The 18,320-nt window shown below is 44.6% G+C and overlaps 1 protein-coding gene across 16 annotated transcripts in view; it reads left to right on the forward strand.

The window, feature by feature from the left end:
- The window catches only part of MAGI1 (membrane associated guanylate kinase, WW and PDZ domain containing 1), a 728,953-nt gene that overhangs the window by 591,029 nt on the left and 119,604 nt on the right, over window positions 1-18,320 (forward strand). For all 16 annotated transcript variants that reach the window (XM_075549926.1, XM_075549927.1, XM_075549933.1 and 13 more), the window contains exon 4: window positions 17,768-17,974. In XM_075549926.1, the coding sequence (XP_075406041.1) occupies window positions 17,768-17,974 (207 nt within the window). The remainder of the gene's footprint in view (window positions 1-17,767; window positions 17,975-18,320) is intronic.

Genomic DNA, 18,320 nt, shown 5'->3' on the forward strand with positions numbered 1-18,320 from the left:
GAGAGCACTAGAAAGGATTGTGATCCCACAATTGATTGTATCCTTTTTTTTTACAACTCATTTTAAAGGTGGTTCAACCATGGGGGAGGGAATGCTCTAAGATCGATGTGGTGGTGATTGCACAGTTCCCTTTGATATGATTGAATGATTGAACTATTCAGTTGTATCATGTGTAAATTATGTTCCCCCCAAAACTACTGGAAAAACAAACCCACCCTCAAACAAAGAATTAAAAAGACCATCTCGAGCATAAAAAGGTTATCATTAGATGATACAGTGACATAGTAAGTGTGAAACAGCATTCTGAGATGTTTAAAATGTAAAAGTTATCCAAATGTGACACTGAGACACAAATGAGGCCATGCTAGTGGAAAATTCGCGCCTTTAGACTTGCTCATGGCAGCGTGGCCATAAACTTTCCATTTGAGAAAAAAAAAGCAGTGTGCGTGTGTGTATGTGCATATATATATACATATGTGTATGTGGATTTATGTATACACATACATACATATTTTTTAAACACCAAAGCTATGAAGTGTAAGCAAAGCTCAATGAAATGAGGTTTGACTGTCATTCTTGTAACGAGTCCCTTTTTGGACGTTTCACGTGCCCTCCTGTCACCATGTTTTTAGCTGTTAGGATAAACTGTGCTGTAATATGCATCCTCTAGCACGTGGCTTACTACCCTGTGGTGAATGTAGGTGTAAGGTGAGTTCAATGCCACCACTCCTGGGCACATACAATTCCTTTCAATCCAGATTTCTTAGCTTACTCGGGGTCTGGCATGGTCCTGAGGCCTGAGCTAAGATGTACAGCATAGAAGACCGAGCATCTCAGCTTTGGGAGGCGCAGAGACTTTTTCGTTTGTTTGCTTTTTGCTGAAACATATGCAGTAAATATCTTGTGCCAAGAACTCTTCAAAGTGAATGATATGCACTAACTCATTTGATCATCCTCTGCAACTTGTCAGATAGGTACTATTTGTCCCCATTTTAAAGAAGTAAAATACGAGGTCCAGAGATGCCAATTACCTTTTGTGAGTTGTGAGCCAGAGGTAGAGTGGGATTCAAACCCAGGCTTTTGGCTCCAGGGTCTACACTCAACAGACTCTTCATCTTGTAAAGCACAGTAAAACAGTTTCAAGAGAAGTGATGGGAATCAGGAAATGGAAATACAGATGCTCTGTAAGCCTCTGACCTAGCATCCGGGGAGGGGTCTTGGGGAGGTGACTTAAGGCGGAGGGAAGCTTGCAGCGGACATGTGAGAGGCTTAGAGGAAGCGTTTTGGTTTAGAAGTCAGCCTGGGCCATAGGGCTTTTTTCTAGAAAGATTGGAAGTGATGAACCAGTGCGAGGTCAGAAGAATGGCTTGTAGAGAGTAAAAGGCCAGGAGCCAGGTCCTGCTTCCTTTAGAACCATACTGTCCCCTAGGTCATTTGATGATGTGACTGGTTTGCACTCAACTGCTATACAATGTAAAGGTTGGTGATTCGAACCACCAGTGGACAGAGGGCCAGACCATTTGCTTCTTTCAAAAGGACAGCCAAGAGAAGCCTGAGACAGTTCTACTGCGTAACGCGTTAGCTTGAGTTAGAACGGGCTTGACAACAGTGGGTTTTGTTTTGCTTTGTTTTTAATCCAGTAGGATTTTCTCTAATGATAGAGATGTTTGGTCTTTCCAATATGGTAGCCACTAGCCACATGTAGCTACTGTGATTTAGAGAGTGAATTTTAAGTTAAACTTAAATAATGACAAAGGCCCGGTGGAGGCCTTATTTTCACAGTGCAGTTGTAGAATGAAGGTGTCTAAATCAAACTATGAGGACCTGTGTCACAGGGTCCTTCTCTTCTGACTCGGTAGTCTCAGAAAGCTGCACATCTCTTTAAAAGTCAAGCTCTCCGAGAAGTGCCTGGTTTTACATTTGCACACACAGGTTATTTATTACCGAGGAGTAGGGATCTTTGGTGCATATTTTTGGTGACATCATGATAAGGCATAGAATTGTAGGAGCCAATTAAAGTTCAAGGCTCAATGACGGTCAGATGTTTTTTCAGCTCCAATATTTGTTTGAGGTGTAGAATTTCAGGATTACAGGACCGTAGAGCTGGAAATAAAGTAGGGCTCGTCTCTTTAGATGATCAAACCAAGATCCTGAAAGAGGCTGCTCTGAGATGCTACAGAGAATGGGGAACAAAGCATGGATGGAACCTATCACTCTACAGCTGACTCATTTAAATGGTGTCAATAAGTAAAAAGTTGAATTGACAAAAGTTGCATGACAGATACATTTATGCAAATAACCAAAAAAAGAAAAGAAAATGAAGCTGCTGAAACTGCTTCTGTACTCATGACTTTTGGTTCCTCAGTTAGAAGTTCAGGGTCACAGTATCATGGAATTTTCATGATAACAGCATTTGTCTCCCCTCCATTCACCCCCCCAGCACACACCCATTTGTTGCATGGTGCCTGGGTCTTAGAGCTTACAAGCAACCTTTCAAGACACAACAGTTAGTATCAATTCACCCTAGTGGCAACAGAGGAAGAAAGAAAATTGTGAAGGAAGAGGAAATGGAATGTGAACTAAATTCCAAGAATGATTGTCTCCTTTGCCAAGACCCCAGAAGAACTGGACGGTGCCTGGCTGCCATTACTGAGCATTTTGATCAAAAGTACTGTAGAAAAATCTTCATCAAAGGCAAGAAATGGAGAACAGAATTTCAAATTCTTGCAGAATCAAACATTCTGGACCCAATGGAAGCGAGATGGAAGCCTCAGGCCTCTCAACGTTAAGCCAAACACAGCCCCCGATGTCTTTTTTTTTAGCTTAAATAGTTTAACTTAACTAGTAAACAGTGTCCTCCTTGAGCACTCTGCTTTCTCAGATCTAGTTTTATAAGATTAAATTAACCACAGCAACTTGAAAGGAACCTCGGGGGCAGTGAGTTTATGTTAGTGCAGAAGGAACCGCTTAGGAAAGGTGATTAAGAATGGTTGCACAGCTCAGAGAATTAAAATTCATGTCACTGAATTGTTCATGTAGAAACTTGAATTGGCTTACTTTTGCTGTGTATATTCTTAACAAGAGGAGCAAAAATAAAGCGAATTATTTTTAGAAATGCCTATCACTATAGTCGTGAGATAGTCAGGACCAGTCAGGGTCCTGTGAAATGAGCTGCCCTGGCATGCCAGGATTTCTCAGGTTGGCTGCCAGGAAACAGGTATTTCTTTTGGAGCTGCAGGTACGAGTGTTGTTTTTTATTAACTCCTTCATTCACTCGTTAATGATAAAATGATAAGCAGAAATAGTTGGTCATTGTCTTTACAAGTCTTAGAGTTTAGGGGATAAGCCCCACTCTTCAATATTCACTGTTCAGTAACTATACAAACAATGGTACGCATATTGCAGTTATATAGGAGACCATAGAGTGTAGGGAAACCTGATTCCTGTGGAAGTTGGGAAACACTTCCCTGAATAAGTAGTCTTGATATGAGACTGGTGGGTGAGTTGGATTTAGGGTTGCCTGCTTTAGCAAATAAAAACAGAGACTGTGCGATGCTGATTTGGTATGTCAAACCCAGTCGGAGGTCGCTTTGGACTTCAATGATGGCTGTGGTGGTAATGAAGAGACGTCAGCTGAGCAGGTATTTATGCACCGCGCAGACCTCTTCAACGTGTTGAAGAGCAAGGGTATTACTTTGAGGACTAAGATATACCTGACCCAAGCCATGGTGTTTTCAGTTGCCGCATGCATGTGAAAGTTGGGCATTGAATAAAGAAGACTGAAATGGAATTGATGCATTGAATTACGGTGCTGGCGAAGAAATCTTGAAAATACCGTGGACTGCCAAAAGAACAAACAGATCTGTTTTGGTAGAGGTACAGCCAGAGTGCTCCTGAGAGGCTAGGATGGCTAGCTAGACTTTATCCCATGTCCGTTAGGCATGTTATCAAGAGAGACCAGTCCCTGAAGAAAGACATCTTGCTTGCTAACATGGAAGGGCAGTGGAAGAGAGAAAAGCACTCAGTGCGATGGATTGATACAGCGACTATGTTAGGTTTCTCAGGTGGGAATGCCTCCGGCTTTGCGCGAGAAAGGATTCACTCTGAAGCCTGGTTTGTGATCCAAGTGAGTTTATAAAGGATAGAAGAAGGTTCAGGTTTTCCACAGGCACCCTCAATGCACTGCGCGTGTGAAGCCCTCGCTGGAAGGCACGGTCGTGTTGACAGTGCTCGTTGACCCCCATTGGCTGAATTAAGCTCACCTGGCCCAGCTTGGGCCCACCCAGGTGTACCGCCCACCTAGGTTAACCACCCTACCGGGCTGAAAGCCTGAATTTTGGAGCATGCCCAGTGGACACCCTGGTCCCTATTCTGACTACCTAAGAGCACAACAGGGGACTCAAAAACAATCGTGAGCGGGGTGCAGGGCTCGAAGGTGCTGGCGGTGCCAATAGTAACGTGCTCAGCTGCTGACTGGATGGTTGGAAGTTTGAGTTTGCCTGGTAGTGGTTCTCAACCTCCTAATGCCACGGCCTTTTAATACAGTTCCTCATGTTGTGGTGGATCCCCCTCCCCCAACCATAAAATTATTTTCGTTGCTACTTCATCACTGTAATTTTGCGACTGTTATGAATAGGGTGACCCCGTGAAAGGGTTGTTTGACCCCCCCCAAAGGGGTCAAGAACCGCTGAGGGACCTTGGAAGAAAGACCTGGTTATCTGCTTCTGAAACCCCTATGAAGCAGGTACACATGGAGTCTAAGATACTGGAACCACCATGAGTCAGAGTCAACTCAATCACAGCCAACCACAAAACTGACCCTGTAGGAAGGAAATAGAAGCAGGTGCGGATCCTCCGCGGAGAACCCTAATTTCTGTTGTACATCCCTAGACCCGTGCTGTACCTCTTGTTAAGAAGTAATGGGACAGGACCAGTAAACCGAGGTATGGATGGGCTCTAGCTATCCATCCGGAAATCGCCCATCCTCACAGCTGGTACGCGGCCCGTTTGATATGCCCCAGCAGACGGGAGCCCTGCCTGGCTGTATGGGGAACCTGGCTGTCTTCACTCATGATGCACAGATGTTCGCAGAGCTAGGGAGTGAAAGGGGTTCAGATGACACCGTGGCGAAACACGCCCTGCGGGCAGACAGGTCAGCAACTTCAACCCACCAACCGCAGCAGGTGGTCCGCAGAGATTTCAGCCTTGCCAGGCCTGGCGGTCGCTCTCATGTCTCCTCTAGGCCTGCAGCGAGCTGGCATCAACGTGACAGCAGCATTTTGTTTTTGCTTTGCTTTGCTCTGTTTCATTGTGTTTGCCATTGGGCAGCACCCACGTCCATGCAGGGCAAAGCCCAATACAAGCTTCTCTTTCTTTCGTGGCCCCCTTCCTAATTGTGGCATTGAGCACACTTGTTTGTTAGGGTCCACTTAACCCGCTCCCTTGTGCCTGGCTTTCTTGTTTTGTTTTGTGTTGTTTTCTGTTGACATTTTCCCGCAGCAAACAGGTTCCTGCTCCAGCCGCCCAGGGGACGTCCCTAGGGACGCGTTTCCAAGGGATGAACTCTCCAGGGGGGTGGTTTCTTTCAGACACGCCAGGGTTGCAGATGCCTCTGGGTAGAACAGGAGGATGGTACACTGGAGCCTTGCGAAGCTTTCCCTCGGCCAGCGTGCCATTTCACATTGGAGTCACGGGCTGCGTATTTCTGCATGTGAATTAGGACCGAGGATGTCAGCACACAATAATGTTATTGTTTTGCTTCCTAGAAGGTCTGGGGCGGTGCGGGGGAGAGCGGGACAGCAGTTGCCAAGGATACACTTTTGGGGGACAAAGAGACAAACTGGGGTGAAGAGAATTCTTGTGGGTCATGGAGGAGAATGGAAGTCTCTGGCGCCCTGTTCTGGCAGGCCCTGGAAGCCCCCTGTTGTGATAAGCTCTGTTGGCCAGACCTGCCGTGGAATGTTCTCCGTTGATGGTAAGAGTAACTACATGGAATCTGGGCCACTGCTGGTTGTTCCTCTGCATAAAGATCGGGGGCTTCGCTTATTTCTCTGCCCAGAGGTGCCCACAGATTTTGGAGACGTGCATGTGATCTCTTATTGACTGTGTGTCCGTTGGTTATGTGAAAATGAGAGGATTGATAACGTTTTCCTATCCGACTGTTACAAAGATGAAGGAGTCCTGGTGGTGCTGTGTGTTAGGCATTGGGCTGCTAAGCACAGGTCAGCAGTTCAAATCCACCAGAGAGAGAGAGAGAGAGAGAGAGAGAGAGAGAGAGAGAGAGAGAGAGAGAGAGAGAGAGAGAGAGAGAGAGAGAGATGGAGAGAGAGATGAAGACTGCCTACTTCAGTAAAGATTTATCGTCTCTGATACCAGGAGCCCTGGTGGCTTAGTGGGTTGCTTGCTGGACTGCTAACCACATGGTTGGCAGTTTAAAATCACCAGTTGTTCCATGGGAGAAAAATGAGGCATTCTACTGCTGTAAAGACTTAGAGTCTCAGAAACCGACAGTGGCAGTTCTCCCCTGTCCTAATGGGTTGCTGTGAGTCAGGATTGACCATCACAGTGAGATTGGGTTGGGTTTTGGGGACCCTACACAGGATCCCTAGAGATAGAACTACTCTTCAGGGTTTCTGAGACTATCAATCTCTTATATTATTATTAAATACTTTTATTGGGGTTTCTTCCATCTCTCATCACAATCCATGCATTCACCCAGTGTGTCGACCACTTTGCACATAGGCCGCCATCATCATTTTCAAAGCATTCTCTTCCCACGTGAGCCCCTCATATCAGCTCCTCATTTCTTCCTCTTCCCTCCCCTGCCCACCCTCCGTCACAAACCCTTGATAAGTTATAGATTATTATTCTCATATCTTACATCGTCCTCTGTCGCCCCTCACCCACTTTTCTGTTGTTCGGCCCCCTGAGAGGTTGATCTTTGTGATCTATTTCCCCTCTCTTCCCCCACCCTCTACTTATCCTCCTGGTGTCTCTACTCTCACTGGTGGCCCTGAGATTATAAATCTTTATGGAAACGGACAGCTTCACCTTTCTGCCACAGAGTAGCTCGTGGGTTTAAACCACTGACCTTGCAGTTACCAACCCAATATTTTACCCACTGTGCCACCAGGGATCCTGATATCTAATCACCCAAATTCACTGCCATCGAGTCATTGCTGACTCATAGTGATCCCTGTGGGCTCCCGACTGTACCTGTTTGGCGGAGTAGAAAGTCCAGTCTTTCTCCCGCAAAGCCCTGGTGTTTCAAATTGTCAACCAGGTGGATCATAGCCCAATTCATAACCACCACACCACTAGGGCTCCTTGATCTGTAATAGATAGCCCCCCAAATAATTTTTTATTGTTTTTTTCTTTGAATGTTAGAGCATTATACTCTTTTCATTTTAGATCTACTATCTGCCTACCGTGTCTGACATGATTTGAGAATGCTAACATTTATTACTTCACTAAAACTGTGCCAAATGCTATACTGAGTATTTTACATAATTGCCTAATTTAATCTTCATAAATACTCTGTTAAGTGAGTACTTTATCTTCACTTCACACTGTAGGAAGTCAGGTTGGAAAGATAAGTTCCCCTACCCTGCTTAGAATCATGAAACTTTTAACTATTTTTGCCTTCCTTGGTCTTAAATGCTAAGCCAAACAGCACTGCCAAGGGCAAGCATCTAATTACAGGACGCTGGCGTCTTGTCCCTGGATGCATATACAGATGGTATTTGTATGGGCCGGGGCAGGTAAGGAAAAGTAGGATAAAGGAAAATGATGGTAACTTTATGAATGATACCATCGTAGGCTGAGCAAACAGCTGTCAAGGTGCATTGAAACAGACCTAAGGTAATCCAGGTGTCATTGGTGGGCTGGAAAGAAACAGCTGTGACTCACGCTATGAAAACCGGGATCTCCGGTCTGGGTTTTTAGGAGGATCCAGTGAGTACTTGTCCACTCTGCTGGTTCCAGCATGTTCCCTTTACTTTATTAGGTGATGTTGCGTCAAGTTCTGACTCAGGGTGACAGAGTAGAACAGCTCCTGGGCTGCAGTTTCTATGGGAAAGATGGGCGGGTAATCCTCCTGAAGAACTACTGGTAGGTTTGAACCACCCACCTTTCTGTCAGTAGCAAAGCATGTAACCATTGTGCCAGACCGGGAAATGCCGAGTTGCATGAAAACAGAAGTGCATGAGGAGTTTCACATCTAGAGGGGAAGCCGGGCATTGTTTACGTAAACCAGCTCCCAAGTACAGCAGCGAGTATTCGGAAGGAAAGGTGCATCTTCCTACAAGAGCACCACAGGTGGCGTTCCTCTTGTTGGTGGGATCAGAGCTGTTCTTGAGGATGAGTGGGTGGTCATGAGTTGGGGGTGGGCGAGGGCAGGAGGGATAACATAGTTTGCACGTGGGACTGAAAGCAGGCCAGTGGTGTCCACACAGAAAGAGCCAGGGGACAAAGGCTACAATGTTGAAAGAGGCAGATCGTGTTGGCCTTGAGGCCATGGCATAACCAGATATGTTTGATACATGTTTGTGTCTTTTGTACTGTGTGCATACCTGCTCTTGACCCAGAAAAAGAGGAGTAGTCTTGCCCACACCCAAACAAACATTTTTGTCCACTTGGAAACATATGTTTAAGACTCCCAGCCAAATCCTCTTAGTGGTGGCTACTATTCTGTTGTCTCCCTAGTTATCCGGGAAAAAAGTAGACTTCCTTTCTTCCCTGTATCAAGTTATAAAAAAAACACCTGCTCGGGAAACAGGAGGTCTAAGTGTTATTTACCACGGATCAGCCAGGTGGTTCTAAGAAAGGCATTTGCTCTGCCTAGGCCTCAGGGTTTCATATCTGCAAAAGAAGAATATTATTATTAATCCCTCTTACCTTTATAAGTGTGATCTGTGGAACACAGTCTGGACACGTGTTAGAAATTCAAAATCTCAGAGCTCACCTTAATCGACTGCAAAGGAATCTGTATTTCATGTAATTTAATTGCTTGCCCATGGACATTGAGGCACTAAAGTATACCACACAGAGGGACTGCGAAGGTCATGATTTATTCGCATTTTTTAATTCTATTTCAAGAGTCTAGCATAGTGCCTGGAATAAAGAAAGCCCTTCACACAGAAAGAAGTGAAGGAACAGTACAGTTGTTCAAGTTCAGAGGCTATGCAGATTTCAGTCATTTGGGTTTCAAGCTAAGGGTGACATTATTGTTTTGAGATACTTTGAGTTGGTTGCACCTAATAGGGACCTGATGCACAACCGAATGGAATCCTACTGGGTCCTGCACAATTGTTGTTCAGCGTGAGCCCATTACTGCAGCCCCTGCGTCCAGGGCCTTCCTTTGTCTTCGCGGACCCCCTTCCTTTACCAGGCAGGATGTTCTGTCCCTGGTGAGATGGTGTACAAGAAACCAAGCCTGGCCATCCTCCCTTTGTTTTGTTGTTTTTTGTTTTAAACATTTTATTAGGGGCTCATACAACTCTTATCACAGCCCATACATATACATACATCAATTGTATAAAGCACATCTGTACATTCTTTGCCCTAATCATTTTCTTTTCTTTCTTTTTTTACATTTTATTAGGGACTCATACAACTCTTATCACAATCCATACATATACACACATCAATTGTATAAAGCACATCCATACATTCCCTGCCCCAATCATTCTCAAAGCATTTGCTCTCCACTTAAGCCCTTTTAAAGAGCATCCTGGCTGTACTTCTTCCCAAATGTCTTCTGCCAGTCTACTGTATAGTCTACTTCGCTCTTCTTTCTCAATTATTCAGCTTTCTCATGCCCTTAGGTGATTGAAAAGAGCATGGCTTGAGTCAGGAGCACACCTTTGCAGGAAATCCCTACGTTATCATTGTTAGGTGTCCTTGAGTTGCCTCTGACTCCTAGCGACCCCTCTAAGAGCAGAACGAACAGATCATTGCCTAGGCCTGCCCTGAGCTACTCTTGTAGCCACTGTCTTTCCCCTTTCCCTTCATCCTCTACTTTATCAAGCCAACGACCTCCTCCGCAGCCTGGCCTCTCCAGAGAATGTGTTTGAATTTCGGAAGACAGACTCTCTCCACTTTTTTATTCTGAGGAGCCTTCGGGCTGTAGTTCTCCCAAGACAGGTGTGTTTGTTCTTCTGGAAGTCCCTGGTAATTTCCCTATTCCTTGTCAGCACCGTTATTAAAATTCATCCCTTCTTCCTGGGTCTTCCTAATTCCTTGGTCATTCTCACACACATATGAAAATACAATGCCAAATTAGATGAGATCTTCTGCAGCAAACTTGCCCAATGCCTCCTCTCATGAAATGGCTTGACTGCTGTTTCCATGGACGTTGCTTGTGGAGCCAAGTAAAATGAAATCCTTGACAACATCAGTATTTTCTCCGTGTGTCATGATGTTGCTTCATTGGTCCAATTGTGAGGGGTTTTGCCTTCTTTTGAATGAAGTATTAACCCATACAAAAGACTGTAATCTTTGTTCTTTATTGGGTAATGTGTCAAGTCCTATTTGCTTCCAGCAAGCAAGGCTGTGGTTCTCCCTTCCTTCGATCCTAGTGCCTCGTTCTCTTTCAGGTAGGCCAGCTTCCCAGATGATTTGCTCTGCATACAGATGGAATAATTACTGTGGGAGCACTTATTCCGGCACATACCTTTTGGGATTTTAAATCACCTGGTGTCCCCTTTTGGTATTCCAACGAGTGCCTCTTGGTCAATCTATAGGTTTGGCATGGGCACAATTAGGTGATCTGGAATTGCTTTCTTCATAATGTGATACATAATTTATTATTAGCTACACAGTTGAATGCCTTTACATAGTCAGTAAAATATAGGTGGATATCTTTCTTATTGTGGTCCTCCTTAAATACTTTATATAGCTCTAAAAATTGATTTGCAGTCCTGGTTAATTTTTAAATATGTGTCAGAAAACATTTTCTTTGGCTTGGTCGTGACCAAACATGGTGCCTGTTAATTAAGGCCAGCAGTGGCTTCCTCTTCTGTTTTCCCCTGCCCTCCCCTTCCCTCCCTAGCCGTCATCCCCGCGGAGTTTTATTGTAGGGCCAGTTCTGAGAATAGCAGCAGAGACACACACATTACCACTTGGGAGCGCGCCCAGCCACCTCAGGAAGTGCGTACTGGGTTAACGTGGAGGCTGTGGGACAGTGAGGCTCGTGTCGTGTAGAGACTGTGCCATCTGCCAAATGAGAACCCAAATTAATTATTTTCCAAAATCCTTTTATTGCAAGCTCATACGGAGATCCTGTCATTCCAAAGCTTAACCACACCAGGCAGTATTGTGTAATTGCTACCGCGTTCTTTTCTTTCCTGAACTCCTTCACGTCAGCTCCCCCTTACTCTCCCCTTCCTCTGCCACTACAAATCCTTCATCTATTTGCTGTCCCTGTAGGTTCATTAATCCTGGGTTTCAGATACCGAAATCAAGAAAAACATATTACAGACATTCAAGAAGGTGACCCCCAATGACATAACAAATCTGAGATAAACATGATCAATGACAAAAGTACAGAAAGTGTTGAAAACCAGATCAAGCCTGATGTGCATCAGAGGGGGGCCACTGACAAAGTTTTAACCGTTCAATACAGGTTTATCGTTTGATCTTCTGCCGTCATCTCTCCAATGCACTCTATTTGGTAACCTCTTTCCTCCCAGCCCTCTCTTACCGGTAGAGGGAAATCACCAGAGGCTTATTTCCTACATAGATCCCACAGAGATATCTGGGCGCCCACTGTCATCCATAGCCAGATTCTCACAATTTAGGCTCAGACAAGATTCCCTCCCTAGACTTCAGATTATGTGATCTACAGTTCTTCAGTGACTGGTGTTGGAGTGCTTCTTCCATGAGGACTTAGTTGACATCTCAGTTAGATGGCTGCTTGTTTGGAAACAAGACTTTATCTGATAGCCAGGCACCATCCAATTTCTTCACCACACTTTGCTACAGCACCCATGTCTTCTGTGTTCTCTCCTGAGGGTGACTACTGAGCAGGGTCATGATATAAGAAGTAGTTGTTCTCAAATTGGAGCTAAGACTTAGTGAGAGCCCCAAACTCATTCCTGGATCTATGTGGTTTGTTTTGTTTTTGTTGTTTATTTTTATCTGCCTGGGCTCCGTTTCAAAACCTCCTTGTTAATTTATGGTAGAGAGTCTTATCGATCATGTTCCTGGGGCATCATGATATACTCTTAATATTGTCTTTGATTAGCCCTGAGTACCAGTTTTTTAAAGCCCTGTTGAGAGAGGGATATTGGGCCAAGGTAGGCTAACTCTGTATCATAGTACCTGAATTACTCACTTGAACAGAATCAATCCTTTTGTGGTTGGGCGCAGTTTACACAAACAATGAGGTGTGATCACGGAAAATTTACAATAATATTCACTGAAAATGTGAATCACAGGTTTACCAGAATAATATATATCTTCAGTCAACATATTGGACATTGATGTAGTAAGACCATGTTTGTCTGCCTCCCAGCATTTCAACAATCTTGGTTGTCTTCTGCTGCCTCAGACACTATGTATTGTCCGATTGAAGTCCTCGGTTTAACGGTGTGTCTGAAGCAGTTCACCCAGTGGGGTTTCTGCATCGGATCTCACTGATCCTCTGGAGCATGCTGTGTGCTTTGAGATCCAGGATATAATGTCTCAGCTTCTGTGGCACCTGTCCTGGGTCCCCAACCTGTGCCCAGAAGCCCAGGTCCATGGGGCCCATTCAGTGCATTCCACCAGGGACACGCCTCACCTAGGGTCCCCCAAAGCACTTTCAGGCATTCTTCTCCCCCCCCCTGGAGGTTCTTCCTCCCTCTTTCCCTGCCAACAGACATGCACTTATTGTTCCTCCAGACATGTTTGCTCCCTTTCCCCTCTCCTGACTTGATTTTCCCATCGATAGCTCTCAGTCCTCTGATAGGACATGGCAGCCACTCAGTAGGAAACATTCCTTTCTTCTTCCTTAACAGTTTGACCCCCAACTGCTGTAAGGCGTCCTCCGGCCAAGTGACCTTCAAGATGCATATCTGGAGAGATAGTGTACAGTTCACTGGCACCACGCAGGCTCTCTACCAGGCTATGCGGCCCCGCGAGCCCCAGACTGGATGCCCTGCGAGCCCGAGCTTGTGCCTGGCCTGCTGCTTTTCCTACAGCAGTGGATGCACACAGTAGTTACCCTTTTGCGATTGACTACCTTCACCCAGTGGAATGTTTTCCACATCCCTCCGTGTCACGAAGCGTTTCATGGTCTCGTCACTGTTTTTAGGGATGCCTAGTATTTCATTTTGTATACATACCAGAGTTTTTTAATCCAAAATTTGCTGACATAAATTTAGGCTCTTTCTAACTTCTTGCTATTGTGATCTGTGCTGCAATGAAAATGGGGGAGCATACGTATGTTCGTGATCTGTTTGTTTGTTTTTTGACTCAGTAAACGTTTGCTTTGCTGGTTCACAGGGTAGTTCCATTGCCATCTGTTTTATGACTCCCCATATCGCTTTCCACCATGGCTGTATGTATTTACATAACCGTAGCCCCATTTTGAAAAACCGACAGCAACAAATGCTGGAGAGGGTGTGGTGAAATTGGAGCTCTTATTCACTTCCAATCAATTTTCTAATCATTTGTAATTCTGCAATTGGTTTTCATTTAAGACCATTAAGTGATACATATTTGCTTCGCTTGGAATTGGGTGTGTACGTTATGTGCTCTCTCTAAGGGCTTTCTTTCCTCCTTGGTGCGACTTGCTGGTTTTTTACGCTGGTGCAAACTATTGGTTAGGTGGAATACTCTGTGTTGCCACCTAACTTCTTTTACCCAGTAACTTCTTTTACCCAGTCGGAGTAGAACTCCTTTTACCCAGTAACTTCTTTTACCCAGTCGGAGTAGAACTCTGCACTCCCCAGTTCAGTGGCCAGGTTTGGGGAAGGGGGTTGCAGACCCTCCAAGACCTCGCGGGCTGGACTCCCCACCTCCAGCCTTTGGGTATGTGCACCACCGAGGGGCCCTTCCCAAGTTAGAAGTCATGAACTCAGGAGGAAGTTGGCATAGGTGGAGGCGGTAGGGAATAATCCCTGGCAAATGGGGGTGTATCAGGTTGGTGGTTTGAATTTACCCAGTGACTTGAGGGATGGGGGCAGGGTAATTTGAGTCCATAGAGATCTCAGCCTAGAGAACCCTCTGAGCCGACTCTGTAGCACAGAGGTTTTCTGCGAGTGGCGCCAACCCCACAGCAACTAACAGCAGCAATCACATACTAGGTATTTTGGGCACATTATGTCACTAATCTTCGAAGGCGAGAGATCTTCTTTCTGAAGATCAGAAGCAGACCCCATCAGCATAAGCAGCATTTATGGAATCTCACTCTAGTGGGAACTAGAAGCGCTCTCAAGGAGTCCTGCTGGCATTGTGGTGAAGTGTTTGCCTGCTCGCGGGTGGTCTGAGCCTCCTTACTAGCGGCTGCACCAGAGAGAACTGCCACAGTCTGCTTCGGATGGCTTTAGCAGCCTCATAGGGCAGCTCTACCCTGTCCCCGCAGGTCGGTCGCTGGGAGGCAGAAGGCACGCAGTAGCAATTGGGGGAGGGACCTTCTCGTTTTATCTCTATAACACTGTGGAAATTAGGAAATTAGGAATTTCCATTTTAAACATGAGGATGAAGAATTTAAAAAAATTAAATGACTAGAACAGGTCACAGAGCTAGTTCGTGGTGGAGCAGAGACCAATCAGTCGCACCGTCCTGGCAGTGTCTCTCGGGTACTTAGGACTGAGGTGTACCACAGCTCCTCAGAACAACGAAAGCTGTTGGTGCGTGTTGCCAATAAGTCAGTTCTGACTTGTGAGACCCTCCTGTGTCTCAGATTTAACTGTACTCCGTGGGGTTTCCAGTGGCTGGTATCTTAGGAATATATCACCAGGACTCTCTTCCTAGACACCTCTGAGTGAACTAAAGGTGTCTGCTTTTTGGTTATCAACCATGACATTCAGTGTAGCATTAGACTCCCTGAATGCCTAAACGTTGGGTCCAGCCTGAGGAAATTGCTGGTGCCCACAGTTTATGTCTTCTACAGTAGCAGTTTCTTACACATACGTTCTCTGTCTCCAATCAGTCCTAAATTAGTTCTCAGAAGCAGCAAACGACTATGACCCTGTAGATTGTTTTGAGTATTTTTGTTGGATTGCATTCCTCCTTTATTGACTAAGAAAGACTTTGAATTTGAAAACAGAATTAGGAAATCCTCACATGCTTGTCAAATGTATGTGTAACCGTGCTTTTTCCAGGAGCTCGGTGTTTCGTTATAAGTAGGATGTCTTAAGTTTTCGTTGATTTTTGAATGACAGAGTTCTAGGAGTGAACGCAGTATAAGGGTGGTAGGATTGTAAAATCGTAAGATGATGAGTGAAGGCCACCTTCTTTTCTTCACATCTTTCATTCGAAGCTTCTTAGTGATCGATATTTGGCCTTAGTACAGTTTTTCACTGTACACGTGTTTGTGCATTAGCGATTTATTTGAAGGAATTAAATGCACTAACACTGTCTGCCTCCTTTGTTCACGGTGGAGCCTGTTTTCATTAGTCAGCCTTGTACTTACGTGCATCTCACAGATAATCTTCAGGTAGTTGCAAGCACTTTGTTCAGGCTGCAACTTCAGCGAAGTCCTGGGGTACCTTTGCTGGAACTCTTGGTTTATGCTGACGATGGGGAGGCCCCTGTTGTTCTTCCACTCATGACTGCTCCGTTCACAGGGGTTCAGACCTTCGGCATCTGCAGAGTTCTCATGGTCTGGCTTCACCTAGAAGCTCACCCTGTTGAGCATCATGACCTAAGCTTCCATGGACAGGCAAGTACTGAGGTCCATGAACTGCAGTCACTGCCAACTGAGCCCATGGCTCCTCCAAGGAAGACTAGGTTTCTACGATCGAACCAACACTTGTGCTCATTCTTGTGTGCTCCAGGGTCAGTTCCTAAAACCCTACATGGGGTACCTTGATACTGCCTGGTTCTATTCGTTTTCTTGTGTCACTATGTTAGAAACCCGGAAAAAAAAATGTTTTCACCATAACAATTGAGCTGAGTACAAGCTATCAAAAGATGCTTATCAGATTTCTGCCTGGTAGCCTTCACACCAAATGTGGTGCACTTGATTCCATTTTTGAATTGATATGTTCAAAATTTCTCTGTTGACACAGACTATATTATTCCGCACTCAAATGAACTGAGTCTGTATATTCATAAATTTGGTAATTCATTAAAAAGTTATGTCGTAAGGGCACATTATTAAGTCTTCTTCCTAAAATGGAAATTAAGATGATAATGATGAAGATTAATTGAAACAAATTATGCTCGGTGCGCCTTCCAAATTATGCAAAAGGTTGCATTATTTAATCTTCATGATTGTGTTGGTGGGGGTTGTCTTTGCTTTCTTGCTTATACACTAAGTTGAATTTTTTAATGTTATTATGTACAGAGGATTGAGGTAGAATCCTTAAGGCGAATCCCTGTATACAGAATTTATAATTATTTTCAAATTTTGTTTTATTCAGTGTAGAATTACAAACCATGCTTAAGAGACAAGGAAGGGCTCATCCAAATTACTGTAACACATCAATTACGCGAGGACGTTGATTTTTGCTTATTGATTTGTTTTCCACGCGGTCACTGAGTGTTTTCTATTATGAGCGGGGTTTCCAAACTGTAGTCATCTGTGAACTATTTCCATGAACCAGTTCATCTATGACTATAATGTCATTTACTGAATGTTTTCTTTAAGATAGATCGCTTTTTACTTAAGCTTTCAAGAGAAAACTCTGATCACTACCTTCAGTTATATTTTACCATTGATTAATTTCTTAATGATATCCACAGAGCTCTCTTTTTCAGTCTTTAAGCAATAAACCAGTTGATTTTTTTACAGTATCGCTTTAAAAATCCAACTTGTTTCATTGCCATCTACCTTAATTTTTACAGGAAACTGTAAATCACTACCTTGATTTACGAGATAAGATTTTTGTAGTGCACATTAAACACTTACATAGTATTTGAAAATTTTAAAATAAAATACAAATTCCACCTTACAAACTGTTCCGAGTACTGCTCCAAACGTCGGGAGGGAGTAGCTGAAAATAAAGATGGGCCAGCCCTAAAATAGCGACTCCTATGGAGAGTCACAGTGCTTTCTGTTCAGACTTGGCAAGAGCTTGTCCCCGCCCCTACTGACCCTGAGAGTCAAGCCTGCCATTCAGTTAGAGAGGTGCCACGTGGTGTTCACTGTCCCCCTTTTTAAATCTTGCCCTCGTCCCCTCTTAAAGAGTCCCCTTACTGACGGAAGCTGGCCTCGACCTTTTAGGCTTGTAAAGGTGCCGGCAGCAATGAATATATTTATTTTTTTTGTGGGGCTCACTCTGAATCAGATTCAGCATGAGACTAGTGAATATGTTTTAAAAGGTGATAAATTGAAATTCAAATGTAATGAGGATGAAATTTTGCTATTTACCACTTCCCCCTTTGTTTAAGCCCTAGTCGGCTCCTGGCGCCAAAATAAATTCTACTTTTCCTCCCCGGCTCTGAATGCACCGGCTTAGGGAAGACATCTTTCTAATCCATTCCAGAGATGAAGTACAGTTTGTTCTGGTTTTCCGGTTTAATTTTTTTTTTTAATGTGCCAACAGATTTGGATGTGAAGTCTTAAAAACAAAAGTATTCTCTTTGAAACATGCAAATGTGTGTCTCCATCACCTAGGAAACTATTATGGGACACCCAAACCTCCGAGCCAGCCAGTCAGTGGGAAACTGATCACAACGGATGCCTTGCAGGGCCTTCAGTCGGGCTCCACGCTGTCGACCCCGAAGCGCACCAAGTCTTACAATGATATGCAAAATGCTGGCATAGCCCATGCGGAGAATGAGGAGGAGGATGACGTTCCTGAAATGAACAGTAGCTTTACAGGTAAAGGCCAGACGGAGACCCCCTCCCTCCATGGTCCCAGGGGGCGGGGGGAGGGGCGGGGGGAGTTTGTGGTCAGAGCGGGACACCCCTGCTGCTCGTGTGTGAATTCCGTAGGCTTCACAGAATTGGGAGTTGGACCACACAGGGTTTAGAGATGATCCTTTCCTTCATCTTCTTCACCAAGGAAGACTGTGCTCCTCCGTGCTTCTTTTGGACAACAATATTTTAAGTTCACCCAAATATCTTAAAGGGGATATAAGAAGGAAGTATGTTTGCAAACGGGTTTAAAAAAAATACCCATTGTTTATTTCTCTCCAAAATGTGTGTGTGTGTGTGTGTGTGTGTG

This window comes from Tenrec ecaudatus, chromosome 5, assembly GCF_050624435.1.
Source record: "Tenrec ecaudatus isolate mTenEca1 chromosome 5, mTenEca1.hap1, whole genome shotgun sequence".
NCBI lineage: Eukaryota > Metazoa > Chordata > Mammalia > Afrosoricida > Tenrecidae > Tenrec > Tenrec ecaudatus.